We start from the raw sequence: 25824 nt of genomic DNA on the forward strand, positions 1-25824 counted from the left end.
GCGTACACATCACTCAGGCCACGTCCCCCCTGTCGCCCCCCCCAGCACTCCAAGGTGCCAAGAGACAAACAACAGCACAACAACACAGACAGGCGACAGGGGCGAACGTGTGAGACTAGAGCAGGCTTGCTCCGCCTCTAGCAATCTCGTCGCCGGCCGCAAGGCACGGACGAGACCGTGTGTGGGGTCTTGTGAGGTGTCTATGGACGCCCTCCTCACAGGCTATTGGCCAGCCGCTAGCCCTAACTCGCACTCATGGGTGACGACAGTTCATTGGATGAGTGGTTGCGAGCAGAGGCGCGTGTGCTGAATCTAGATCGCACGCCGTGGCATATGACTTGGGTAGGCGTGCGACCGCAGCGCGCCCGCCGAAGGCTCGACCGGGCGCGCGTGTCAGCCAGAAGTTTGCCAGTAGAGCGATCCTGGTCTTTCCGAAGACGAGCCCCGCGCCACGGGTGCCAGCCGTGCCTCCGCGGGAGCCGCCTCTCGAGCCGCGTCCCGCCGGCACTGTCCCTGAGTGCGTCCCGCCTTGGTTGGCGACACGCACTCGACGAGGGCAGTCCAGCCGACGGGAACGTGTCGCGCGCCGGCGACGAATGCGGCGGGGTGGGTGTGGGTAGCTGTCCCGCGCCTCGCCTGTCGCGTGAATCGAGGTGGTGGCGGAATCAATTGCCATGAACGCCATGAGCCCCACCTTGATCGCTGACCTGCGCCGGGGCGACCTGACCTCGCTGCGCGCCCTCCTGTTCGGGCGGACGCGCGGCCCGGCGCTCACGGCCCTGCTCGACGCGCGGCTCGAGGCCGAGAGCCAGTTCACGCTGCTGGCCTGGGCCGCTTACTACGGGCAGGCCGACGCGGTGAGGCTGCTGATTGAGAGCGGTGCGAGCGTGGGGGCGACGGCTGGCATTGGCTGCTCCGCGCTGTTCATCGCATGCCAAGAGGGCCAGCTCGAGTGCGTGCGGCTGCTCCTCGGCGCCAACGCTGACGCCGACCAAGCCAAGGACACCGGCGCCACGCCGCTGCTCGTCGCGTGCCAGAAGGGCCAGCTCGAGTGCGTGCGGCTGCTCCTCGGCGCCAGCGCGGCGGTCAACCAAGCCAAGGCGGACGGCGCCACGCCGCTGTACATCGCGTGCCAGGAGGGCCACCTCGAGTGCGTTCGGATGCTTCTCGAGGCTAGCGCGGCGGTCAACCAAGCCAGGGACGACAGCTTCACGCCGCTGTACATCGCGTGCGAGAAGGGCCAGCTCGACTGCGCCCGGCTGCTCCTTGAGGCCAGCGCGGCGATCAACCAAGCCAAGGACGGCGGCGCCACGCCGCTGTTCATCGCGTGCCAGAAGGGCCACCTCGAGTGCGCGCGGCTGCTCCTCGGCGCCGACGCGGCAGTCAACCAAGCCAGGGAAATCGGCACCACGCCGCTGTACATCGCGTGCCAGAAGGGCCACCCCCAGATCGCCCAGCTGCTCCTCGAGGCTGACGCGGCGGTGAACCAAGCAGACGCTGAAGGCTTCACGCCGCTGTACGTCGCGTGCCATAAGGGCCAGCTCGAGTGCGCCCAGCTGCTCCTCGGCGCCAGCGCGGCGGTCAACCAAGCCATGGACGACGGCGCCACGCCGCTGTTCATTGCCTGCGAGAAGGGCCAGTTCGAGTGCGTTCGGCTGCTCCTCGGCGCCGACGCGGCAGTCAACCAAGCCAGGGAGAACGGCGTCAGGCCGCTGTACATCGCGTGCTACCATGGCGACCCCTTCATCGTGCTCTGCCTGCTGCGGGCGGGCGCGGCGGTCAACCAAGCCACAGACTATGGTGTCACGCCGCTGTTCATCGCGTGCCAGAACGGCCAGCTCGAGTGCGCCCGGCTGCTTCTCGAGGCCAGCGCGGCGGTCAACCAAGCCAAGGACGACGGCGCCACGCCGCTGTACGTCGCGTGCCAGAACGGCCAGCTCGAGTGCGCCCGGCTGCTTCTCGAGGCCAGCGCAGCTGTCAACCAAGCCAACGTCAACGGCGCCACGCCGCTGTACATCACGTGCGAGACGGGCCAGCTCGAGTGCGTTCGGCTGCTCCTCGGCGCCGACGCGGCAGTCAACCAAGCCAGGGAGAACGGCGTCAGGCCGCTGCACATCGCGTGTTACAAGGGCCACCCCGCCGTCGTGCTCTGCCTGCTGCGGGCGGGCGCTGACACAGCGGCGCGCACTGCGAGCAGCGAGACGGCGCTGCAGTTTGCAAAGGAGGAGGGCCACGCCGAGTGCGAGCGCGCACTTGTGGCGGCGGCGAGGGAGGCGAAGAGAGCGGAGATTGAGGCAAGGGTGGCGAGGGCAGTGGCCGAGAGGGCGGCGGCAGAGAGGGTGGAGGCCGAGAGGGCGGCCGAGGAGGCTGCGGCGGCGCTGCTGGCGGAGGAGGAGGCGGAGAAGTGCCCCGAGGAGAAGACGAAGGCCAAGAAGAGGGGCAAGAAGAAGAAGCAGGGCGGCGGGGGCGGCGCTGGGCCGTCGCAAGAGGCCGAGGCGCCGGCAGAGGAGGCGGCAGAGGCGGCGGCGGCGGCGGCGGAGGAGGCGGAGCTTGCGGCGGCGCTCGAGGAGAGCGCGAGGCTGGAGGAGGGGAGGCGGGCGGCGGAGGCGCAAGGGCCGTCCTCGGCCGCAGAGGCGCCGGCTCCGAGGGAGGAGCCGCCGGCCGACTTCATCTGCCCGATCACGACCGAGCTCATGAGTGACCCGGTGATGGCGGCGGACGGGCATTCGTACGAGCGGTCGGCGATCGAGCGCTGGCTCGCGACCAAGTCGACGAGCCCGATGACGGGCGAGGCGCTCGTGCAAAGCTTCCTCGCCCCCAACCACACGCTGCGCCGGCAGATCCGGGAGTGGGAAGAGGCGAACGCACGCTGAAGAGCGCTTGCGCCGCCCGCCACCGTCGGCCGTCGGCTCACACCGTCCCGCGGGGCTTACGCGGGGGTGGGAATGCGGGACTCCGCGCCTTGAGAGGACAGCGCGTTGTGCAAAAACTAAAAGCGAGAGTCGGTGTGTGTGAGCGAGACGACGCGGCGGCTCGCTGCGCAGTCCATACTGTACCCGTGGCCGTGCGTCTCCCGCCTGGAAAAAAGTCCTACTAGCTCGAGCTGCGGTTTTTTACAACTTTTTTCGGCTGTCGCAGCCCGTTTCGCCTTTTATTTACCTACCATCGGCGCGTGTCCCTCTCAGCACCTCCAACACGGACTTGAACCCTCGCCGCCTCGCCTCGTCCTCGGGCGTGTGCCCCCACCGATCCTTGAGCGAGCCAATCGGGCGGCGCAGGGACCTCAAAAGTGTGCCTGCCAGCACTGGCGAGCCAGCGCACGCAGCGATGTGAAGCGCCGTGCGGCCGTCGTAATCGCACGCGGAGGGGAGGGCGCCGGCGGCGAGGAGGGAGGCCAGCAAGCCGGCGTCAGACGTTGCAGCCGCGTTGCAAAGCAGCGACGCCTCCTCGTGCTCCGGCAGGCGCAGCGTCGCGCCCAACCGCTTCAGCGCCTCGACTCAGCCTCCGTGCCGGTTGATCGCAGCCTCGTGGAGCACCCCTCGCCGGCGAGCAGCTCCACCATGTCCACGTGCCCCTGCGCTGCGGCGAGGTGCATCGCGGTCCTGCCGTTCATGCAGGGGTGAAGTTAGGCCCGCCGCTCACCCACAAAGGGGGCGCGTGCGGACGGGTGGTGCGCAAAATGATGCGGGCGGCACCTTCCTCGCCTCCAGCATCACCGTCCGTCTCCGCAAAGTCGCCGCCGATTCGTTGCGCGCGAGTCGGTGGGGTGTAGACGGGTCGTACCGCTCGAGCGAGTTGAGCACCTCGAAATGCTGCCAGGATGTGCGGGGCGAGGTCCGGCGAGAGGAGGACCTCGGAGAGGATCCACTCGGGCTGCTCCACGCGTGCGGCGCGGTGCTCCTCCGCCACGCGCAGCGTGGCGGCGCTCAAGAGGGGCGCCTGCTCGTCGATGAAGGCGACGAGCTGCTCTGGCGAGCATCACTCCGACACACGATTTTTCACTCCCCACAGCCGCCAACCCAGGATCGGCCGCTCGAACCGGAGACCGCCGCTCGACATATGATCGGCGACTCACATCGATGTCAAAGAACTGTGTTGGGTCACACATTTCTTGTTGGCTTCTAAAAATCTCTCTCTCGATGTCAGCCGCTCGACCTATGGTCGGCGGCTCTGGGTTCGAATCTGAGGACCTGGGTTCGAATCGCCGTTGGCGGTTCATAGGGTAGATAAAAATCTTCTGGAGCGTTCCCAGACCTATTTATTCACAGGCGCGCGGGATGCGTCGGGTGTGAACACAAAACAACAACCGTCGCACCGGCTGCCTGCAGTCGAGCCGGCGGCGCGGCGGCCGATGCTCGAGGCGAATCGGGAGGCGGCCGAGGCGTGGAGGGCGCGTGGGCGCAAGGCGCTCCTGCAGGCCGGATCATCTGCGGCAGCGAGCAATGATCTCGTCGACTCGCTCTCGAGAGCTGTTAGCGCGCTGGAGAAGGCGCTCAACCTGTTTCCGCTGGAGAGCCTGGCGGAGGAGATTACCGCCACGCAGCGTCAGCTCGACGTGGAGCGCGTGCGGCGCGCGCAGCGGAAGGGCACTTCAAAGGCCGCCGACCGGCCGCCCTCCGCCGCGCCACCGCCGCCGCCGCCGCAAACGGCGCAGGGTGGCGACGGGACGGGAGGAGAGTCGGGCAGCGCGGGGCGAGCAGGCGCTTCAGAGTCTTCGCCCGCGGATGACGAGGTCAACCGCGTCCTGCGCTCCAACGACCACTATGCCGCGCTTGCGGTCGAGCGCAGTGCGTCGGACGCTGACATCAAGCGGGCCTTCCACCGCACCTCGAGGGTGGTGCACCCGGACAAGTGCCAGGTACCATCACGCCTTCCGCGCTGGCGCTTCCCTGGCCTTCCTCGCAACGACCCCAGCCCTCCCGCCTCCCGCCCTCCCGCCTCGCAGAACTCCCTAGCGACGGAGGCGTTCCAGAAGCTGCAGGCCGCCTCTGCCGCCACCCCGCATCGCATCCCCCACCACCCGCCGCCGTCCTCCGCCGCCACCACCACCATCTCCGCCTCCTTAATCGCCTCCAGCCTCACCGCCCACCCCATCGCCGCCGCCACAGGCCGCCTTCGCCACGCTTCGTGACGCAGCGACCCGCGCGATCTACGACGCCGGACTCCGCTGCCCGTGCCGCCCCACCACCGCACGCGCTCCGAACTGCCACCCCGCCGCCGCGGCGCCGCCGGCTCGCGGAGTCTGTCATCGGAGGTGCCCGAGAGCGGCGCTTCACGGCGTCGGGGTGTGAACAGGCCCCGCGTGCGCCGAACCCGAACGCGGCTGCGTACGAGGCGGAGCGGCAGCGGCGGGCGGCGGAGGCGAAGGCGGCTGCCGAGGCCGAGGTGCGCACGGCTTCCGAGAGACACTTCCGAGACACTTCCGAGACACTTCCGAGACACTTCCGAGGCACCCTCCGGCTCTGCTGCGAGAGACCCGCACAGCCGCTTGACGCCGCCAGACCTCGCAGACTCCCCGCCGCCGCCGCTCGCCGCCTGCTCACTGCTCGGCTCCTACTACGCCTCCCCTCGCCCTCCCTCCTCCCCTAAGGCGCGCGCGCAGGCGGAGGCGGCGAGGCGGGCGGCGGAGGTGGCGGCGGCGGTGCGGGCCAACAACGTGCAAGTCGGTGGCGCCGAGGCGCCGCACACGCCCAGATGCGAGACAGTGGCCCCCGGAATGGAGGGAGGCTGCCGCGCCCGCACGGCGGAGACATTGCGTTCCGGCACTGTGCACAGAGCCGTTCTTCCGCGCCGCCACCCCCTCCTCCTTGGCCACCGTGCGACCGCCGCCGGCCCCACCCCGCCCGCCCGCTCCTCCCCCCCTTCCGCAGGCGCAGCGCACCCGCATCTTCGAGCGGCTGTCGCAGCTCAAGAAGGAGCCGCTGCTGCGCATCTGCAGGCACTGGCGCGGCTCGACCGGCTCTGCCCTCTCGCCGACGGGCGCAAAGGCGACAGCGTCCGCGGGTCGGCGCAGCGAGACGCGTCCGTGACACGTCCGTGACACGTCCCTGACGCGTCCCAAAAGGCGGTGCTCTTCGCGAGGATCCGGGAGGCTGCCCTCAACGACGGAGTCGACGGCGCGCGTACCCTCCCCTCGAGGGTACCCGAACCCTATCCGTACCCTCCCCTCGAGGGTACCCGAACCCTACCCGTACCCTCCCCTCGAGGGTACCCGAACCCTACCCGTACCCTCCCCTCGAGGGTACCCGAACCCTACCCGTACCCTCCCCTCGATGGTACCCGAACCCTATCCGTACCCTCCCCTCGAGGGTACCCGAACCCTACCCGTACCCTCCCCTCGAGGGTACCCGAACCCTCCCCGTACCCTCCCCTCGAGGGTACCCGAACCCTATCCGTACCCTCCCCTCGAGGGTACCCGAACCCTACCCGTACCCTCCCCTCGAGGGTACCCGAACCCTAACCGTACCCTCCCCTCGAGGGTACCCGAACCCTACCCGTACCCTCTCCTCGAGGGTACCCGAACCCTACCCGTACCCTCTCCTCGATGGTACCCGAACCCTACCCGTACCCTCTCCTCGATGGTACCCGAACCCTACCCGTACCCTCCCCTCGAGCGGCGGCGCGGCGCCCTCTCCCGAACGCTCCCCTGAAGCCTCCCTGACCCCCCGTTGCCAGGCGTCCGCCTCTTGGAGCGGCTGCAGCAGCGCGTTCTCGAGGTGATCAACGTCGAGTACGCGCTCAAGCGAGCGCAGCAGGTTAGCCGCACCGCCGCCGCTCCGTGCCGCCGGCTGGAGAGTACGCCTCCGCCGGGCTGACCCATCGACGGCTCATCCGTCAGGACGTCGCGATGTGGGGCTCCGCGCCTCGGCTGCGCGCGCTGCTGCAGCGCGCAGACGGCGCGGCGCTCTCGCTGCCACTCGACGCTTCGTGCGACTTGCCCCTTTCGCTGCTGCGAGCGAGGATCGTCGAGCTCGAGCAACTGGGTGGCCAACGGAGGGTGGGGGGGGGGGATGTGGGGAGAGATGGGGAGATGTGGGGAGAGATGGGGAGAGATGGGGAGATGTGGGGAGAGATGGGGAGATGTGGGGAGAGATGGGGAGAGGTGGGGAGAGATGGGGAGATGCTGGGGAGAGATGGGGAGATGTGGGGAGAGATTGCCTGCAGCGCGAGGCAGGCGACGCGGATGTGGGGAGAGAGGGTGGTGTGGGGAGAGAGGGTGGTGTGGGGAGAGAGAGCGTGGTGTGGGGAGAGAGGGGTGTGGGGAGAGAGAGGGGGGGTGGGACGCAGTGGGACACGTCCTCTCCGACGGCACTCCGACGGACGAGGGCGGACCGCCTAAGGTCATGTCCCGGACATGTCATGGACGTGTCCTGGACATGCCTCGACGGACGAGGGTGGACCGCCTCCTCCGCTCCTCTGTCCACGTTGCCACTCCGCGCGCCCTCTCTGCGCCCTCTCCGCCCCGGCGCCCTCCCAGCCCCTCCGATCCCACACATGGCGGCTTGGGGCTGACCCACGCCCCCACCGCCTCCCGCCGCCACACCCTTGGCACGCCCGCCGACACGTCCACGACACGTCCACGACACGTCCACGACATGTCCACGGCACGTCCACGACACGTCCACGACACGTCCACGACACGTCCACGACATGTCCACAGACTGACGCGGCGGCGGCGACGGCGGCGATGGAGGAGCGGCGGCGCGCGGAGCGACGGCGACGTGAGTCAATGGGACACGCGACACCGGAGCAGTCTGCGGCAGTGCAACAGCTAGATGCGCACACCCCTGTATCTCTGTCTCCCGACCAGCGCTGCAGAAGACGCGTGCTCGGCTGACTCTTCCCTGCCCTGCGCACTCGTTGCACGCGCAGCCCTGGTGTGCACGCGATGCGCCGAATGCATGATGCCGCTCTCACCCCCTCGCGTGGACCTGCAACGTAGGAGCTGGAGCGGCGGGCGCGCCAGGCGGCGGGGAGCTCGCGAGGGAGATGCCATGTCCGGGACACGTCCGTGACATGTCCGAGACATGTCCCATAGGCGGCGGAGCTCGCGAGGGAGATGGCGCTCCGCCAACTCACCGCGGAGCGAGCTGCCGCGGAGGTGGCCCGTCCCTGCGCCGCCCCCTCCCCCTCGCCCACACATTCTGCCCCCCCCCCCCCTCCCCCTCCCCCTTCGCCCTCTGCCATCCCCATCCTCTCTGTCTCCCGGCCGCCGGTGCGGACGCATCCAAGACACGTCCACGCCGACCGCGTCCCCCCCACAGGCGACCGCCGCACAGGCGCGGGCGGCGAGGCGCGCGGCTGAGGCGGCTTCCTCGGGCGGATTCGTCTCGGCGGCAGAGATCCGACGAGCCGCCGCCGCCACTTCGAGCGCCGTCCCGCCGCCCCCCGCCGCCGCAGCCACAACCCCGTCCGTTACTACTCCGTCGGCCGCCGCCGCCTCCGCTGCCGCCGCTTCTGCCACGCCGGCCGCCCGCCGGCCGCCGCTGCCGGCCGCCGCCCAGATCTTTGCGCAGATGCCGGCCGAAAGCCGCGAGCATTTCTCGCGCACCGACCCCGCCGCGATCGCGCGCCACTTTGCGACGCAGGCGGCGGCGGCCGGTTACCCTCCCTCCCAGGCGGAGCGCACGGCACGAGCGTGGCTGCCGTCTTCACCGCAGGGCGCGGCGGAGGGGCGGCCGCCGCTGCTGCCGCGGCTACGCCAGCCGCCGCATACAAAGCTTGGGCGCGCAGCGCGTCGGGGCATTCGTCGACGCCGCCGGTGGCGGCGTCGCAAGGTTCGTCGCAGCGCGCGTCCCAGCCGGAGCCGCGCCGGGCACGCGGCCAAAAGAGCAGGGCGACGGCCGCCGCCGCCGCCGCCGCGCCGCAGCCCTCCCCGGCCGCAGCCGTGCAGCAGCAGCACGCTTCTCCGGAGGCGGCGACGGCATCCCCCGTCATCGACCTTGACGATTCGTCGCCGCCGATCGAGTCCGACCCGCCGCCGCCGCCCTCGTCCTCGCCGCCGCCGCCCGACCCGCTCTCGTCCTCGCCGCCGCCGCCGCCGCCGCCGCCCGACATGGACCCGTCGCCAACGCCGCCCGCCGCGCAGCCGCCGGTGCAGTCGCCGCCGGCGCCGCGGGGCTCGCCGCCTCAAGCGGCTCGGCCACAGGCCAACCCGCCCGGCACCAACGCGCCGGCCAACACGGGGAAGAAGCGCAAGTCGAAGGGGTTTGGCGAGGAGAGCCGCGCGCTCAAGCAGGCGACCATCAACGCTTTCTTCCGCCGCTGAGCCCGAGGGCGCCGCTCCAGGCCACTGCCTTGCAGCGGGGAGAGGCGATTCTCTGAACGTCGGCACAGTGGTGGTCGTATAGGAACGCGGCCAGCTGGATAGATCAGACACAGAGGAACCGCCTGAGGTCTGTGGCGGCGGGCCAACTAGATTACAAGGGTCACTTGGAGCACCGTTGGAGTGCAGTCAAACCTCACACACCCAGGGCCGAAGAGCTAAGTCCTAAGAAGCGCACCCAGCGGGCCAGATGAAGCCGCGAAAATTCTTTTCTCCGTGCCAGTCAAAATGAATAAGAAAGAGAGAGACGGGCGACGCACGAACACCAAGACACGGCCGGCAAAAATCTCTTTTTGTGTACCTTCTATTCCTGCCAAAAGTTATTTAGTACCACCCCGGTTTCGGACATCGGCGAACGATCGGAAGGGTGCCGCCTGCACACCAAATGGAGTCCAGCGATGTGGGGCCTCACTCCTCTGGGAGGGCGCGGGGGCCCTAGAGGGTATCCATGCGGGGGGGAGATGGGGTCCGATGGCCCGCCGCAGGCGCCGATTTTTCACATTTTTTCTTTTGCGCGATTTTTCACTTGTTTTCAGGGAATTCGGCCATGCTATCACGCCTTGCGACAGCCTGTCGGCGCTGCTGACCGTGCCATGCTGCTCAACTGACCGCCTGCATAGCTCGCGGCCTTAGTCTTCAGCATTCAGTGACGACCTGATCGTACGGCCAGTAGGAAGGTGTCCTTCCAGCGCGTGCACGCTTCTGACGCAATGCGCGTCACAAACTGCCTCGGATTGGCTGCTGGCACTCTCGAGGCTATGCCTACACAGCCTCGCGCGCATGGGCAGTCAAGAGGGACCACGCACCTTCTCAGGACAGCACCAGTGCCTCTCTCTTGGACCGGCAAACTTGGTGGTCTCGTGTCACCAATGTGGGACCAGTGCGGCATCGGACGCGCCATCGACAGCTCTGAACTGCGCCTCACCACTGACCGGGAAGGCCGCCAAGTGGGTCAGCACAGGTCGCACATTGTGGCAGCAGTCAGCAGTGCATGTCTGATAGCTAGCAGCAGCGTCAGGGTCTCGCAGGGTCGGATCGTGTCAAGCCTCTCGCCCGGCCGGCCGCGTGCAGACGTCGGCCTGTCTGCTGTCTGGAGTGATCTGTCGGCGGTCAGTACGACCGATCAGGTTGGAGGTTTCTGATGGTTGGAGGGTCTATCTGTGTGTACTCCTCGAGATCTCTCCAAATCTGCCCTCTGATCAACCGTGATCATTCGGGAAGTCGGTGCTAATAGAGACTAATAGAGCCGGAGCACCGTTTCCGCACTGCTGCGCGGCGCACGGTGCCTCCGGGGGCCCCCGCGCCCCCCCAGAGCCTCACTCCCAGAAGCTTGGAGCTTCAGGCCGCGACCACGTGGCTAGGTGGACACTAAAGTGCCATTTTGGCGCCAAATCTTGGCGCGAAATGACACGTGGTTTGGCGGGAGTGTGGTGTAGCTGCGGTGCTCGACAGCGCTGCTGTTGAGCGCCAGCTGCTGCTCCCTTCAGCCAGACGGCCGGGCCTGCGCAGCACGACCGCTGGCCTTCCTCCTGCACCACAGGAGCGCACCAAGGCGCGCGTCTGGGCAAGCAGTGCGTCTCATCGCGATGCGAGAGTCGACGCTGTGACGCCGCCGCTCGCCGGCTAGAATGACAGTGGCAGCATTCAAGTACGCGTCGAGCTGTGCGTACCAGCACTTGTGTGCGAGCTTATTGTGTCCCTGAGCTGCTGTGGGGTGCGTGGGCTCAGCTGCGGAGCACGTACTGGGCGGCGGTAGGGGGGGTGTCCCTAAATAACTTTTGGAATAGAAGGTACCTGTGTTAGTGCCAGTGAGTGCGCGCCAGTCCCGTGCCCAGTGAGCAGTCAGTGTCGTGCGAGGGAGTTTGGTGGTAAAATTCTTTTGGTGTACCTGTGTTAGTGCCAGTGCGCGCCAGTCCCGTGCCCAGTGTTGTGCAAAAAAAGAATTTTACAATAACCTCGCACGACACTGGGCACGGGACTAGCCAGTCCCGTGCCTCTCGTTAAATTCTTTTTGTGTACGAGAGGATGGCGGTCTTTGCCCTGCTGCTAGTCCAGTCGGCTCGATGCCTCGCTGTCGGGTCTGCCGTCTTCCGCCCCGCGCCACCGGCCCTGCGTCGATCGCCTTGGCTTGCGATGAGTGGTGGGACTGGCGGCGGCAGCAGCAACTTGGAGCCGAGTGCTGGCACCGGCGGCTCCAGCAGCAGCGCGGCCGCGCCGCGACTGGCGGCGCTGTCGGTCCTCGTCGGCTGCCAGGGGCTCGACGCCGAGGACTCGCTGCTGCAGGCGCTCGAGGCGGACGGCCTGGCTTTGTTGGCCGCGGCGGCAGCCGCGCTCGAGGACCGGCCGCGTGCGGAGCTGTCACTCACGCTGTGTGACAGCGACTTTATCCGCGGGCTCAACGCGCAGTGGCGCGGCAAGGACTGCGCCACCGACGTGCTCTCCTTCCCTCAGGACGACGCGGAGATGCTCGGCGATGTGTGCTCGTCCCGCGTCCCATCTGCCGCGCACTACTCGCACTCGCACAGCGCGTCCACAACAAGTCTGCGACGCCTCCGCGACGCCTCCGTGACGTCCGCAGGTCGTCCTCTGCGTCGATGTCGCCGACAGGCAGGCGGCAGAGCGCGGCCACGAGCGGCGAGACGAGCTGCGCGTCCTGCTGGCGCGACCCCCCCCCCCCCAACCCCTGCAGCCTACCATCGCTTTCGCCCACCGCCTCCGCAGCCTACCACCGCCCTCGCCACCCCCCGACCGCCCCGACCGCCCCCTGGCTGCGGCAGGTACACGGGCTGCTGCACCTGCTCGGCTACGACCACGAGACGTCCGACGTGGACGCGGCGGAGATGAGCGAGGCGGAGGTTCGACTGCTCGGCCGACTGGGGTGGCGAGGCGAGGGGCTCGTCGCCGCCGCCGGGGCCGGTTGACGGGCTGCGGCTCACTAGCGACAGGTTACGGTACAGTCGGGCAGAGAGGCGTTCCAGCCCAGGCGCTCTCTGTTTTCCCTCCAATTTTGTGTTCGTATCCGCAGATATTATGTTATATCTGGGGCGCCCGGTGCGGCGCGGGGGTGCTGGGGTCTCGCACCGTGGGGACCATCGACCAAAACCACGGAGAACCAAAAAATGAACCGCCCCCGAGAGAGTGAAGAGAGGCAGAGGCTCTCCGGAGGGCACGCGCGGCGGCGTGGATGTCAGAATAAGCGAATGCGTGGGCGGCTCAGCACTTGGCCACCTGCGAAACCGGCCTCGCGGTGCTACGGCGCTCTTGCAGGCAGCCGGCCCACGCCTCGCGAAGGACGAGGGTGGCGACGTCGGAGTGCGCGTGCCGGTAGGCGAGCGCACGCCGTGCAGGCAGGAGGAGCCTCTGCATACCCCGCCAGTTGCGGGCTCCCGGCGGGCCGGCCGCTCCCTCGAGGATGCGGCGGGCCGCGCCGAGCGGATCGGCCAGGAAGTCCGCCTCTGGATAGCGCACGCCGTAGGAGGAGGGTGGAAGCGGGCGCGTGCGTGGGAAGGGGAGCTGCAAATCGTCGACAAGGATGACAGGGACGCACAGGCACGCGATGCTGTCGTAGAGCCGTCCCGTCGACGGCGTGTCGCCCGCAGCGATGGCGCAGAAGCGTGCGCCCGCCATCTCCGTGCACTGACTGCGGTGCCATCATAATGTCAACCACTCTGGCTTGGCAGATACATCACTGAGCAGGATCATACGCTGGTCAATTGGGCATGTTGTAGAGTTGCCGATGGGTGGGTAGCGATTTGAAATCTTGCACGAGACGTTCTTTGCGAGCCTTGCGCGCGTAAACCTGACGCGTCTCATTTCCTGTTCTCGAATCTTGCTTGACCAGTGCCTAATAAGTGTCGAGATCAAGCTGTCGCTTGCCCCGCATCTCGAGCAGGGTCAGCTTCGCCTCATCGCCGCTTGCTTTCCCGAATTCTGCCCGAGGAAGAAAAACAACCAGAATCCAGCACGCCGCGAGATCCAGGCTCCCAGTGGCCGTCAGCCGCACACCGAACCGCCTCCCGCCCACCATGCTGGCCGCACCCCAGCAGCCAGCGGCGGTCTCCCTGCGGCTCCGTCCCCGGGCGGCGGCGTTTGTTTCACCACGCCACCAGCACGCTGCATCTCGCCCCCGCCTCACCGTCGCCCCACACCGACTCCCCCCGCAGACATGAGGCTTCTACTGCTCTGCGCTCTCGCGCTCGGCTGCTCTGCGTTTGCGCCGCTGCCGTCCAAGCAGCAGCTGAGGCCGACTGGCCGCGCCGCCGCCGCCTCGTCCATCCAGGCGCGCGAGCCCGCGCCCGGCTGCGACCGAACGCGTGTGCGGGAGGGAATGGTATCGGGGGCCGCGACGCTGCGGCGCGAGCTAGTCTGCTCACCTCTGCGCTGCGCTGCGCTGCGCAGATGCTGCGGGTGTGCGACATCACGGGGAAGAAGGCCAACAATGCGAACCGCGTCACCTTTTCGAACAAGCACAACGCGTACTGGCAGTACCCCAACCTGCAGACGAAGAAGTTCTTCTCACCAAAGCTCGACCGCACCGTCAAGCTCAAGGCGCGTCTGCACACGCCACGACTGCCTCTACGGCCGCTTGCTCACGGTGGCCCGAGCCCCGCACCGCGCAGGTGGCCACCTCGACCATCCGCACCATCCGCAAGCTCGGCCTCGACGAGACGGCGGCCAAGTACGGCGTCGATCTCGCAAAGTTCTGAGGAGTGGGTTTCATAGTCTCCGTCTCCGCGAGTCCCCCCTGGCCGCCGCCTCTCTGCGTGCCCCTGTCTTCTGTTCTTGTAGTGAGAAAACATGTCGTTGGTGACAACACGCATTGTACTTTGTAGTACGAAGAACACGAACCTCTTCCACTGTGCATGGAATAGGCAATAGCGTGAAAAGATGCTTAGGATCAACAGACGCAGTACTAGCCGGCTAGAGCTCGCCGCCGGATGCCGCCGGCTCTCTCTCGAGCTCTCTTCTCTCTTCACCCGCGCGGCAGAGACGAGGTAGCAGGGGCACAGCGAAGGGCGCCAGGCGCCGCGAGGCACGCACAGCCGGCACACCCCCCCCCCCCCCCACCCCCCCAAACTCTCTCTCTCACTCGGACTGCCTCTCCGACCCGGCACGCGATCCGGTGCACAGGTCCGGTACAATAGGCATGTGTGACTGTATACGCCCCCATGCCGCCCGCCCGCCCGGCGCCGCCCGTGCCATCTATCCGAATACATGCATAGCTGCAGAAGCCCCGCCGCCTCCCACCTCAGGAAGAGAGCTGCCGCCCACCGAAGCAGCAGCAAAAGCGCCAGCCCCCTCCCTCTCCCGGCCAAGTCTGCACCACACCGCGCAATGTCGTTGTGCCGTGTGGTGCAAGCGGCCGGGAGCGTCCGTTACCTCTTCTTGAAGCCGTACTTTTTGCGCTCGTAGAAGAGGTCCGTCTTGGACGAGCCGAGGTTGACGATCTGCACGGCGGGGGCAGGGAGGCGGCCGTTAGGGTGCGGCGGCGCGGCGGTGAGGGCGGCGGCGGCGGCGAGGGAGGGGAGGAGGGCGGCGGAGGGCAACGAAAGAGCAGCCGCGGCTGACGACGGCGCGCCAAGCTGGCAGCACGCAGGGCAGCCGCGGCGGGGGGGTGAGGTGGGTGCGGGGGAGGCCCCGCGCGGAGGGAAGGCGCGTCGACGACGCGCCTTGGGGCAGCCGTCGCGGTCCTTCTCCTGCTGCGTGCACTCCTTGCAGTAGTAGGCGTCGGAGATGCCGGGGCCGCCGCAGATGATGCACCGGCCCTGGAAGGACCCGTAGTTGCACTCGTCGCAGATGCGCACGAGCGTGTTTGGCCGCACGTACGAGTCGCAGATCGGGCACTTGCCGTCGCACTTCTCGCACAGCCGGCCCACCGAGATGCCCGGCTGCTTCCGGCACATGATCAGGTCGGGGTGGTGCTTCGCCATTGGCAGCGCGGCGGTGACCTCTGCAGGAGGCGGGCCCAGTCGAGAGCACACACGCCCTCTCGCCCTCGCGGAAACAGAGAAATCGTTCACTCGCAGCAGCGGCAGAAAAAAACCGCGCCAAGCGGACATTTCCGTGTGCTGGGCGAGCTCCTGCCTCAGGTACACAAACGCGTGCCTCCCAGCACCGCATCCCAGCACCGCACTCGCCCTGGATTTGCTCGAATCGCCGCCATAGGCATACCCCTCTGTTCGCTTACGATGCTCTGCCTCATCGCCGCCGCCCAGAGCTACGTGCTCCAGCCGCAGCCTCTCGTCTCGCGCGGCGCCGTCGCCGCCGTCAGCAGATCTGGGCCGGTGGTTGCAGGTGCTACCCGCTCCGCACGCGCACACAGCGCGCACGCACCCCGCTGGAGCTGGCACCGGCCGCTCGTGCCTCTCCCCACGACTCCGGGATTGCGGAGGCCGTCTCATGCAGCGAGCCACCGCGGCGGCAAGCAGCAACAGCAGCATGCACCCTGCTGATCCCCCGCCGTGTCACGGTCAGCTGTGGCCGTGGACGCCAAGACCGTGAAGACCCTCCGCGACGCGACCGGCGCCGGCATGATGGACTGCAAGAAAGCGCTGATTGAGAGTGAGGGAGACATGGTGCGCGGCCTGCGCCCGCCTCTGCCTCTCGCCTCTCTCCTCACCGCTCCCTCCCTCCTCCCTCCTCTCTCGCCAAGCGGACTCGCCCTCACTCCTCCCTGTCGCCTCTCTCCTCCCTCCTCCCTCTCCCCCGCCCTTCAGCTCCGCCACCCGCCGCCGCCCCCATTGCCATCGCCGCCAACCCCGCCCGCTGCGCTGCACCCCTCCCGCTGCGCTGCAGGACGCCGCGACAGAGTCCCTTCGGAAGAAGGGTCTCGCGTCGGCGGAGAAGAAGTCGGGCCGCGCCACCAAGGAGGGCATCATCGAGACGTGCGCCCCCGGCTGCGGCGCCCCACCTCGCGCTGCGAGCCGCGCCTCTCCGCACCGGCTGCACGCTGCGTACGACTAGGTACATCCACACCGGCGCAAAGCTCGGCATCATGGTCGAGGTGAACTGCGAGACCGACTTCGTCGCCAAGCGGCCGGAGTTCCAGGTGGAGCCCGCCACCGCACCCGCCGCACCCGCCGTTACCACCGGCGCCACCGCCACCGCCCCCCCTCCCGCGACTACCGCCGCCGCCGGTGCCGCCAGCGCGAGTGGATGGCGTTGCTTTGCTGCAGAGAGTTGCTGGGCTCGCTCGCCCTGGGCACCACCCTGGGCACCACTCTGCCCCGCCCCCTCCCTCCCCCCTCTGCCTCACTGCGAGCTCCACCCCGCTCCAGGAGCTCGCAAAGTCGCTGGCCATGTAATTAATTAATTAATTAATTAATTAATAGGAGCTCGCAAAGTCGCTGGCCATGCAGATCGCCGCGTGCCCGACTGTCGAGGCGTCTCGAGCCTCCGCTCGAGGGTGTCCGCTCGAGGGGTGGCCGAGAGTCCTCGGGAAGAGGAGGGGGGGGGGCGAGAGTAGGCCATCTCGAGCGACGACATCTCGGCGGACTGGATCGCGAAGGAGAAGAAGATCGAGGCGGCCAGCGACGACCTGCAGGGGAAGCCCGAGCAGATCATCGAGAAGATCGTCAACGGGCGGGTGGAGAAGGCAATCAAGACCAAGCTGCTTCTCGAGCAGCCGTACATCCGCGACTCGGGCATGACGGTCGACGAGTTCGTCAAGGGGTACACCGCCAAGCTGGGCGAGAACATCAAGGTGGCCCGCTTTGCGCGCTTCACGGTCGGCGGCGGCGCGGAGGAGGCTGAGGAGGCGTGAGGAGTCCTGCTGCGGACCCACCGCAGACCAAGGCGTTTCGCCCTTGGACGACGAGTGTGAAGAGTCACAACGAGAGGGAGGGAGAGAGAGAACAACGACGGTGTCGGGCCCGACGAGCGTGCCACCCGCAGTGCGTTGGGGGGGTGGGGGTAACGTCCAAGCGAGCGACCCACGAGAGTGGCCCTCTCGCGGCTCGGTGTTCGTCGGTGACGGTGTTTTTCCGGCGCGCTGTCGTCGCCTGTGCGCTGTATGTTGTACCAGCAGCATGTTGTACCCAGAATACCCTCCGGAGGCTCCGCGACTGCGGCGCGCGGCACGTATGACGTATTGTTGTAAGAACAAGAACCCGGGCCCGGCCGCCGGCGCGCGCCGCGCGCCGCGGAGTCCGCGGCGACGGGCGAGATATCGGACTGTCGGTATTCTGGACAGAGTCACAAGCAGCGAGGATCTAGCCCGGTAACTTAGCCCCCCCCCCCCCCTGTCCTAGATATGCTGATGATCTCAGCGCATGCGTGTGTGTAGGTGTGCGGTCCTCATGCTGCGTGTCTGACGGACATGAGGGTAAGGACTGCCGAGAGAGCTCCCGGCCCTGGCGGCGAGAGGGGTGCCTCCCCGTGGGAGCACCGTTGCGCGTCGCCCTTTGCGAGAGCCTCGAGCGCCGCGCGCATATCGTTCTGCTGCAACTGCGATCGATCCAGCGACATCGCTGGGCCGTCGCGATTGCCCAGGAATGGCCGCTTCGAGCTTGCACATTCGGGGCTCTGCCCACCACTGGCGGCGGCTCGCTCAGCCGGGCAGAGCCGTTTTCGCTTCGTCGGCACATGTGGTAAGCACTCGAGGTTAAGGCGCGAGCAACGCGTGCAAGCAACACCGGACTCAAAGATGCACTTCACCTTGGCACGGCGGCAGTTCGTGCATGCCGTCTTGACCGGCGGCTGGTCGGACTCACATGGAATCTGCAATGCGCACACACGAACCATGTCAGCGGAGGGGTTGGGGAGGGAGGGGGGTAGGGGGAGGGGGCGGACCTTGAGGCGCACGCAACGCGGACACGGTCGCTGGGTCGCGTGGCAGGCGGTCTTAGCCCGCTGGCAGCCCCTGCACGCGCGGAGTGTCCCCAGCTTTGCCGGCGACTCACCAAATGAGGAGCTCGAGGAGAGCACTATGGAGGGAGTGCGGGCTGCACTATGGTATAAGACGCCCATAGAGCCGTCATTTAATATAGCTCTAGCCGTCCGTCTTCCACATGGTCCCTCGAGTCCCTGCTGCTCCTCCTCTCTTCGTACAGCCGATGTGGGAAAGGAGGAATTTAATTCGTGGAAGGAGTTCGACGTCCTCCGGTTCGCGCCAAGCAAGCAATCGGGCCAAACTCCTTCCGCGACAACGCGCTTGCTTCTGCGTGGACCTGCATAGGATGGACTCGCTGCGCCTGTCCGGCTCCGCTTCTGCGTGGGCGAGCCTGTTTGAGTCGAGGAAGAGAGCGCTCGTCACGGTGCAAGAGGAACCGAGCACGAGTGCTCACGCCGAGAGCGTTGCGCTCAGCAACGCAGAGGAAGGCCTTATAACCCCCGAAGTGAACATCGAGGATGACATCCCAAGCAGCGCCAACGATGAGGGCAAGCCGCAGCACCGGCTCGCCCACCTCCGCCACAGCACCGCGCAGGCCAGCGCCATCTCGCAATACATCGCCGCCGCGTCCACGCTGCGCCCACCTCGGCTGATCCGGCGGGGCATCCGCGTGTCGGAGGCTCTCTTTCGCTGGCGGTCGGTATTCCACAACAATCCAGACAGCATGCCAGAGGAGCGGCGGGCCGAGCTGTACTCACGCTCAGAGGTGGTCGAGGAGTTTGACGCGTTTGTGAGCCACAGTTGGGCCGGCCCAGGCACGGCCAAGTGGCTCGCGCTGGCACTCGAGGAGGCCGGGGTCGTCCCGATGATGGCGACCATCGCCGTCTGCCTCGCCTCGATGGCGATTCAGCGAATCTGGGGTCTTCCCGGCGACGCGTGGAGGACGTTCCGTCCGGAGGACGCCGGGCTCCTCGCCATCGAGACTGAGGACGAGCCTCTTCTGATTGATATGCTCCCCTCCATCGAGCCGGCGGCAGACGACACGCTGATGGTGCTGTCCCCGTGGATCTTTGGCTCCGGGCTGATCGCCGCCCTGGTCGCTGGATCCCTCCGGCTGGCGCTCAGCAACCGCACCTACTTTGTGGATTGCTGCTGCATCCACCAGACGGACCCGGCCAAGAAGCTCCGAGGCATTCGGCACTTGGGCGGCTTCCTTTCCCTCTCGTCCCAGCTCACCGTGCTCTGGGATGACACCTACTTCACGCGCCTTTGGTGCCCTCTCTCCGCACCCACCTCCCCCCCAGCTCCACTCTCCCGCTCACCCTTGAGCTTCCACCCCAGGTGCGTGTACGAGCTAGCCACATTTCGAGCCCTCCACCCCCGCCGGCCGGTGGGATTCCTCCCGCTCCGCTTCTGCGTAACCTTTGTGGTCGGGTTGATTGTGATGGTGGTCTACTTTGCCTGTCTGGCAGTGTGGCTCGCAGAGCTCCTCCGCATCCCCGACCCCAACGACCATGTCGACGATTCGTCCCTTTTCTGGCTCTCAGTGTGCCTGCACTGGGGCGCAACCTTCTTGGCCTGCACAACGGGCGTCCTGATCGGCGCCGACATGGAGCTGCAGCGAAGCACGCTCCGCCAACAGCTGCGTTCCTTCGATGCCAGCAAGGCTGACTGCTCCAGCGAGACCGACCGAGCGGAGATTCTCGCCGCGATCGATGGGATTTACGAGGGCGTTGGCGGGATCGACGCGTTCAACCGGATGGTGGCCACACAAATGAAGGAGCAATTCTTGCCAATGATCTCGACCCGGCAGCTCGTCCGCAAGCGCCTGTCTGTGTGGTGGATTGGAGGCTGCTGCCTGCTGGCCTTATTTTGCAACTCCACGGCTGCCGCGCCGCCGCTGGCGCAGGGCGTGACTGCCATCTCTTGCATCGGCTGGCTGATCGCGGGCATCCCCCTCTTTGCGTCCTTGACCATTGAGCGGGGCGCGCAAGTGGTCCAGTCCCTCGCCGAATCCAACCTGACGCGCCTCCCTCAGCTCCTCTCCAACGGCCCGGCCGCGCGCGGGCTTCTGCTGGCCGGCTGGCGCACCGCCACCGAGGACATGCTCCTGCAGTTTGCCACCTTTGGCATCATCTTCGTCGCCGTCTGCCTCGACCACGAGCGGTTTGGCCTGGATGCGGCGGGGTGCGTGGCGCTCGCCCTCTGCCTTCACTTGGGCATCGCGCTTGGTGCTTACCGGATGCTCTCGGAGCCGAGGACGAAGGCGGCGAGGTTCTCGTCAAAGAGACTCAACAACTATGACTTTGCTCGCCCTGCACACGTGCCCCCCGTCGACGAGGAGGCGCGAGAGGGAGAAGGAGCGAGGCCTTTCAGTCGCGTCTCTGTGTAGCGGTGTAGGACAGAGACGAGCACTCACCCTAGTACGCGTGTGTCTTTGACACTGCCCTCAGTCATTTGATATTTGGTTGTGCGTGCGGTGTGATTTGGAGTCTCGGATCCGGTACTTTTTTCTTTTTTTCTGCTTGCGCCAGCAATGGAGGGCGGGCCATCGCTTGAGCTGCTCGTTGGGCATGCGCTGGTGCGCGTGGATGAGGCTGGCGAAGTGTGCGATCGTCTCGAGGCGGAAACCAAGCAAGCATTTCACTCGCTGGAGTCTCGCCTACAGGCTTCCGCGGAAGCCACCGTGCAGGCGCTCGAGCAACGCATGTCGGACCTGGTGTTGGGACATGTCAAGCAGCTCGAGACGCAGAATTCTGAGCTGAGGAATCTGGTGACACAGCTACAGCTGCAGGTGCAGCAGCTGCAGGCGCAGCCCGCGATCGTCTCCTGTGGCCAGGCTCGTAAGCAAGGCCATCCATCCTTGAAAGAGATGCGGGCAATGGGGGTCACAATTGCTGAGGCTAAGTACGGCGGGTACGAAAGCGCAGAGGCAGGTGCGGCGGGCTACTCGGCAACAGAAATGCGTGCTTCGGGCTATACAGTGGAAGAGGTCAAGAGTTCCCTCACAGCGCTGAAGCCGAGCGGTATGACATGCGCAGATGCGAAGGCTGCAGGCTATGTGGATGGGCTCAAGGCCGCAGGTTACTCGCTGCAAGAGGCCAAGGCGGCAGGCTACTCGCCAGCAGAGCGGCGGCGCGCTGGTTACACCTGTGCTGACTTCAAGGCGGCTAACTTGACGTGTCGCGAGGCGGAAGCAGCGGGCTTCTCGTCGCGCGAGGGGATGACCGCGGACTATTATTGCTGCGGCAGTGGAGGTTACTACAGCCACGATTGGCATTGCAGTGACCCTCGAGCGTGTAATAAATAAATAAATAAAGACGCCAGGACGGGGCCGTGCGACGAAGAACCTAACCTGGTGGAGCAGGCCTCCCGAGATGGTCGCGCAGAAGAAAAACTCCGTCGGACGCGTCCTCGGGCTCGGGGCCGCCCCGCGTCGACAGCAGACCCTATAGCGTGAGCCCTTCAGCGCAGCGACATGCGCTATCCTCAGCGTCTTCAGCGTATCCTTGTGCTTTTCTTCGACAGCAGCAGAGGACACCCTTTTCCTTGCTGAAGAGCGGCACCCAACGACGCGACGCGCTGCCGACGGGGAGGATGTGGTACTGGCTTTGGTATCGGCAGCGCATCGTGCCGACCAGCTGGCTTTGGTATCGACAGCGCATCGCGCCGACCAGCCCCAGTTCGACTTCGTCTCTTTCCTGGTCTGCAGCTTCTTGTCTGTACCAGTGACCCCTTCTACTCCACCTAGGTGCACGCTGCAGAAGCAGTGTCGTCCCCCCTCTCCCCGACGGCGATGGCGGTGTGACCGATCGAGCTACAAGAGGAGCTTGTTCAGCAGGATCCGGACCGTCGGATGCACTACCTCACTGGGCCTGAGAACATCGCACGACCAGCCCCTCACCACTCCGGGTTTGCGTGGAGTCGAACCACTCCGGTATGGGCGAGCCCACATTGATTTGAATCGAGTCCTCTCTCGCCATCTGGTTAATTGTCAAAATTCCTGTGCAAGAGGGGAGGGAGGGGGCTCTGACGGAGTGAGTGTGTGGCGGGAGAGGGCAGGGAACGAGCGCAGGGGAGTGGGGGGGGGGGGGGGGGGGGAGTTGGGGGCTCAGCCGTGCAAAAAGCATCAATTAGCAATAGTAAATGAAGAAATATTGCTCGGCCGTTCATGAAGTCCGTCTCGTTCTGGAGGAGACGGGTCACCCCCGTGAGGACCAGATCAGGTTCACATTGTCGTAGCCGGAGGGGATGTTGACCTTTAGCTGCTGGGGGCACCCTCCCGCCTTGGTTTTTTCCCCACAGACACCTCGGGCAACTTTTACCAAATGCCAAAGTTGCACTTTACTCGGGCAAACTCGATGAAACGGCGGACGGAAAACGCGTTCGCGGTCGCTCGCCGGAGAGCTATGCATGAAGCGGCCGGCGCGCCGCCGCAGCTCACCGATGGAGCCTGCGCCGCGGCTCAATCCACTGACGCAGCAGCATTGCGACACATTCTCCAAGCACGGCCTCTGGCGTGGCGATTGCACAGAGAGCGAGCAATAGGCGACAAAAGCACAGATCTGTGTGCAGTGGATCTCCATGGCGGTCGCGCCCAGCGAGAGGACAACCGCGGGCCTCGGATGCTCGCCCGGACGCGGACCCGCCGCGCGAGTTGCGGACCCGGAGGCGGCCGGCCCAGCTCACCCCCAGAGAGGCCATGCCCAGGGTCAGGCATAAAAGGGGGGTGTTTTTCCGTCCGTCCTACATCGTTTGTTGTAGAGATTTCACGTTGTAGAGCGCCTCTACATCGCTCTACAGGCGACTCACATCGTCACGCGGCGGATGTAGAGCTCTACAGCTCTACAGCGCTCTCCAGCGCTCTACAGCTCTACAGCTCTACAGCTCGACAGCGCTCTACACTCTACATCCTCTACACCCTCCCTGAGTACACGTAAGCCGCGCGCGGAGCGCGCCGGAGAGGGGCTGATGGAGGTCTCCATCTCATTACTTTCGACAGACAGTGAACCCAAATAACAATAACAAAACTGATTCTCCGATTCGCCCACGCTGCCGTACGTAAATGGCAGGTACACACATGCATGGGTGGTCATTCTCATGTGGGGATGGGGCGAACACGCACGAGCGCCGAGAGAACACACAACTCCAAAAACTGGGACCACAGACCCCACACGTGTATCCGCGACTCTCAGCGCATGTAGTACGGAGCAGGTGAAGCGCCGGCCGATCGTATAGCGCGATCGCACCGTGCTCGGCCGAAAACATTATCGCTCGCTCATCTCTCGGGAGCGGTCAAAATTGGCATCGGTGCGGCTCTGGCGGTCCGACAGGGGGGGGGTTCCCGGCAAAGGCGCAGAGCAGACGCCGGATGCGGGTGGGGGAAAGGGAAAAGCGCGCGCAAGGCAACCTCGGGCCGCGGCCAGGAGGAGGGGCCGCGGGGGCAGCGACGAGGTTCAGTTTTCAGCATCTGCCTGCAAATTTCTCCTTCGAACAGGTTCGAGCCGGAGCCGCCGCCCTCCTTGCTGGCCGAGGCCTCGAGCAGCGCCGCGGCGGCGGCCGACTCCTCCTCCTACGAGCCGCGCCGCACCACCTCGCGCCGGGCAACCTCGTCCACGATGGAGTCGTGGTCCTTGGTGTACTCCTTGGTGTCCCGCGGCCGCTTGAGGCTCACCTGTGGTCGCGTCTCGGACGCGTCACGGGCCTCTGGGACGGCGCAGGCAGGGGGGGTGGGAGCGTCGCCTCCTCGTCGCCGTCGATGTCCTCGACGTAGTAGCCCAAGTCGTGCGACCCGACGAACGACCCCGCCGCGACGCCACCACCGCCCCAGCCCGCGCCGCCGCCCCCGCCCGCCGCTTCTCGCGCCCACCCATCGCCTCCTCCGCCTCCTCCGCCTCCTCCGCCTCCTCCGACCAATTGGGCGAGCGGCGGGGCCCTGTGCTCGTCCTGCGGTGCCTCGAGCGTCTCCGTCGACGACTCGGCCGCGAGCGGAGGCGCCGGCACCTCCCACAAGCTCGCCTGCGCGACCGGTTCGCCGCGCTGCAGCGCCTCGAGCGTGGAGGGGGTCGCGGAGGGGATCGCGGCGACCGCGGCAGGGGCCGCGCGGGCGGGGACCGGGCCGACAGCCCCTAGGGGGGGCGGCGCGACGGGGGCCGGAGGCGAGGCGGCCGGGACGGCGCCCGAGCTGGCATCCGAGGGGGGAGCACCGCCATGAGGGGCCTCCGCCGCCGCCTGCGCCGCCGCCTGCCCCCCCGCCTGCATCATCCCCGCCTGCATCATCCCCGCCTGCGCCGCCGCCTGCATCGACGCCTGTCCCGACATCATCGCGGCCGCCTGCACCTTCAGGTCGGTGGAGCCGCCGCCGCGCCAACCGTCGTGCACAGCGAGCATCTGCGAGAGGGACATCGAATCGGCGAGCGACCGCTGCAGGTGCATCGAGTACGACGAGCAGAGCGCAGCGGTCAGCGACGCCTGGTCGGGCGCGGCCACGGGCGCGACCGCCGGCAGGCCCGCCACCGTCGGGGAGTTGGGGGCGGCGCCGGGCTGAAGGCCCTGTGCGCCGCCCCACAAGTCTTCGAGGCCCACAGCCGAGGGCGGCATGGGTTGCAGCGGCGGCAGCGGCGGCAAAGACTGCAGCGCCGCCTCCTGCGCCCGGGCCAGGTCGAGGCTCGGGTAGGGCGGGCGCTCGCGGGTCTGCCGCCGCTTCATGCGAACGCGGGGGATGCACGGCCGGCCGCGCTCGACGCAAGAGAGGCACGAGCCGCACTGGAGCATCGTGCAGCGGAGCTTGGCCTTCCAGCACGCCATGCACGCCTGCGGGGGCGATGTGGGGGCGTCGTCAAGCGGCGAGGGCGGCGGCAAAATGGCGCGGGCGAGGAGAGGGAGGGCGAGAGCGAGGACGAGAGCAAGAGCAAGAGCGATGGTGAGAGCGAGCGAGGGCGATAGGCGACATGGAAGGCGAGGGTGAGGGCGATGGCGGGCGAGAGGGAGGGCGAGCGCGAGGGCGAGGGCGCTCTGAGAGCAAGAGCGAAGCGCGAGCGCGAGCGTTTGAGAGCGATGGCAAGGGAGGGCGCGGGCGAGGCTCCTCTCCTGCTTTGCCCGCCTCCTCTCGCCGCTCGGGTAAAATGCAGTCTCGCCAGGCTGCAGCGGCAGCGGCTGGAAGCGGGGGTCAAGCGAAGTCATCGCCACAATCTGCGGCGCGACGACGACCTGTCCCAGCTGCTGCTGGGGCGCAGATATAGTCGGCGGTACCATGAACATTGTTTGTGCGTTGTTCCAGCCCGGCATGGGCAGCATCGGGGCTCTTCTGAGCCGAAAACAGGAGGCCAGCAACTCAACGATTGCTAGAGCTCTTATGAACACCCAAGGCGAGGTTTCCAAGCCACGGCTTGAACATTCTCTCGAGGCGCCGTTCACACCCGCCTGCCGAGAGAGAGATTTTTAGCAATACCAAACAACTCTAACACTCACACGTCATTTGGGGCCTGGAGCCCCTGCAGACTGTAGTTTATGGTGGTTCAAGGTGTCGGCTCGAGATTTTGCGTCTTCAAAGGGTGGCTGTCCTCTTCGCTGAGCGCACAGCCACGGTGCCGGCCTTGCCATACGGTCTGCTTGCGAGCGTGTTCTGCACGTTCCTGGCAGTCGCCGTCGCAGCGCCAATAGGCACCGC

General features: G+C 66.8%; 9 protein-coding genes across 9 annotated transcripts; 5 read left to right on the plus strand and 4 right to left on the minus strand.

Annotated features, from left to right (window-relative positions):
• Positions 1-2693: 2693 nt before the first annotated feature.
• EMIHUDRAFT_223223 (hypothetical protein) lies at positions 2694-2993 on the plus strand (the record flags this gene model as incomplete). Its single annotated transcript, XM_005792372.1, has 2 exons — positions 2694-2848; positions 2975-2993. The coding sequence occupies 2 exons, from the start codon at positions 2694-2696 to the stop codon at positions 2991-2993; spliced, it is 174 nt and encodes a 57-aa protein (XP_005792429.1).
• A 162-nt stretch (positions 2994-3155) lies between these two features.
• EMIHUDRAFT_223224 (hypothetical protein) lies at positions 3156-3613 on the minus strand (the record flags this gene model as incomplete). The annotated part of the gene is made up of 2 exons (XM_005792373.1): positions 3156-3491; positions 3560-3613. 2 exons carry the CDS (start codon positions 3611-3613, stop codon positions 3156-3158), a joined length of 390 nt encoding a protein of 129 aa, XP_005792430.1.
• A 7845-nt stretch (positions 3614-11458) lies between these two features.
• EMIHUDRAFT_223227 (hypothetical protein) lies at positions 11459-12246 on the plus strand (the record flags this gene model as incomplete). The annotated part of the gene is made up of 3 exons (XM_005792374.1): positions 11459-11800; positions 11904-11975; positions 12142-12246. The coding sequence occupies 3 exons, from the start codon at positions 11459-11461 to the stop codon at positions 12244-12246; spliced, it is 519 nt and encodes a 172-aa protein (XP_005792431.1).
• Positions 12247-12538: 292 nt separating this feature from the next.
• On the minus strand, positions 12539-12952 carry EMIHUDRAFT_223228 (hypothetical protein; the record flags this gene model as incomplete). Its single annotated transcript, XM_005792375.1, has 1 exon — positions 12539-12952. One exon carries the CDS (start codon positions 12950-12952, stop codon positions 12539-12541), a length of 414 nt encoding a protein of 137 aa, XP_005792432.1.
• A 771-nt stretch (positions 12953-13723) lies between these two features.
• EMIHUDRAFT_69888 (hypothetical protein) lies at positions 13724-14031 on the plus strand (the record flags this gene model as incomplete). The annotated part of the gene is made up of 2 exons (XM_005792376.1): positions 13724-13861; positions 13930-14031. 2 exons carry the CDS (start codon positions 13724-13726, stop codon positions 14029-14031), a joined length of 240 nt encoding a protein of 79 aa, XP_005792433.1.
• Positions 14032-14375: 344 nt separating this feature from the next.
• Positions 14376-15298, minus strand: EMIHUDRAFT_439789 (hypothetical protein). The gene is made up of 2 exons (XM_005792377.1): positions 14995-15298; positions 14376-14772 (listed from the first exon to the last, which is right to left on the minus strand). The coding sequence occupies exons 1-2, from the start codon at positions 15253-15255 to the stop codon at positions 14701-14703; spliced, it is 333 nt and encodes a 110-aa protein (XP_005792434.1). The 5' UTR covers positions 15256-15298; the 3' UTR covers positions 14376-14700.
• Positions 15299-15396: 98 nt separating this feature from the next.
• On the plus strand, positions 15397-17435 carry EMIHUDRAFT_439791 (putative mitochondrial translation elongation factor EF-Tsmt). The gene is made up of 7 exons (XM_005792378.1): positions 15397-15414; positions 15491-15619; positions 15800-15900; positions 16121-16209; positions 16289-16373; positions 16657-16707; positions 16791-17435. The coding sequence occupies exons 2-7, from the start codon at positions 15514-15516 to the stop codon at positions 17085-17087; spliced, it is 729 nt and encodes a 242-aa protein (XP_005792435.1). The 5' UTR covers positions 15397-15414; positions 15491-15513; the 3' UTR covers positions 17088-17435.
• A 3256-nt stretch (positions 17436-20691) lies between these two features.
• On the plus strand, positions 20692-21465 carry EMIHUDRAFT_223234 (hypothetical protein; the record flags this gene model as incomplete). The annotated part of the gene is made up of 1 exon (XM_005792379.1): positions 20692-21465. The coding sequence occupies one exon, from the start codon at positions 20692-20694 to the stop codon at positions 21463-21465; it is 774 nt and encodes a 257-aa protein (XP_005792436.1).
• A 1683-nt stretch (positions 21466-23148) lies between these two features.
• Positions 23149-25457, minus strand: EMIHUDRAFT_454368 (hypothetical protein). The gene is made up of 4 exons (XM_005792380.1): positions 25245-25457; positions 24537-24968; positions 24069-24203; positions 23149-23829 (listed from the first exon to the last, which is right to left on the minus strand). Exons 1-4 carry the CDS (start codon positions 25449-25451, stop codon positions 23728-23730), a joined length of 876 nt encoding a protein of 291 aa, XP_005792437.1. The 5' UTR covers positions 25452-25457; the 3' UTR covers positions 23149-23727.
• Between the last annotated feature and the right edge of the window lie 367 nt (positions 25458-25824).

This window comes from Emiliania huxleyi (assembly GCF_000372725.1).
Source record: "Emiliania huxleyi CCMP1516 unplaced genomic scaffold EMIHUscaffold_108, whole genome shotgun sequence".
Classification (NCBI taxonomy): domain Eukaryota; phylum Haptophyta; order Isochrysidales; family Noelaerhabdaceae; genus Emiliania; species Emiliania huxleyi.

Coding starts and splice junctions, on each gene's coding strand:
- EMIHUDRAFT_454368 (XM_005792380.1), bottom strand. CDS start 25,451: ATGCTGCCCATGCCGGGCTGGAACAACGCACAAACAATGTTCATGGTA. Junction 24,204..24,536: donor CCCTCTCGCAGATGCTCGCT/GTGCACGACGGT, acceptor TCCACGCTCGAG/GCGCTGCAGCGCGGCGAACC. Junction 23,830..24,068: donor CCCCGCCGCTCGCCCAATTG/GTCGGAGGAGGC, acceptor ACGCGACCACAG/GTGAGCCTCAAGCGGCCGCG.
- EMIHUDRAFT_439789 (XM_005792377.1), bottom strand. CDS start 15,255: ATGGCGAAGCACCACCCCGACCTGATCATGTGCCGGAAGCAGCCGGGC. Junction 14,773..14,994: donor ACCGCGACGGCTGCCCCAAG/GCGCGTCGTCGA, acceptor CCCGCCGTGCAG/ATCGTCAACCTCGGCTCGTC.
- EMIHUDRAFT_439791 (XM_005792378.1), top strand. CDS start 15,514: ATGCTCTGCCTCATCGCCGCCGCCCAGAGCTACGTGCTCCAGCCGCAG. Junction 15,620..15,799: donor ATCTGGGCCGGTGGTTGCAG/GTGCTACCCGCT, acceptor TGTCACGGTCAG/CTGTGGCCGTGGACGCCAAG. Junction 16,374..16,656: donor CCAAGCGGCCGGAGTTCCAG/GTGGAGCCCGCC, acceptor ATTAATTAATAG/GAGCTCGCAAAGTCGCTGGC.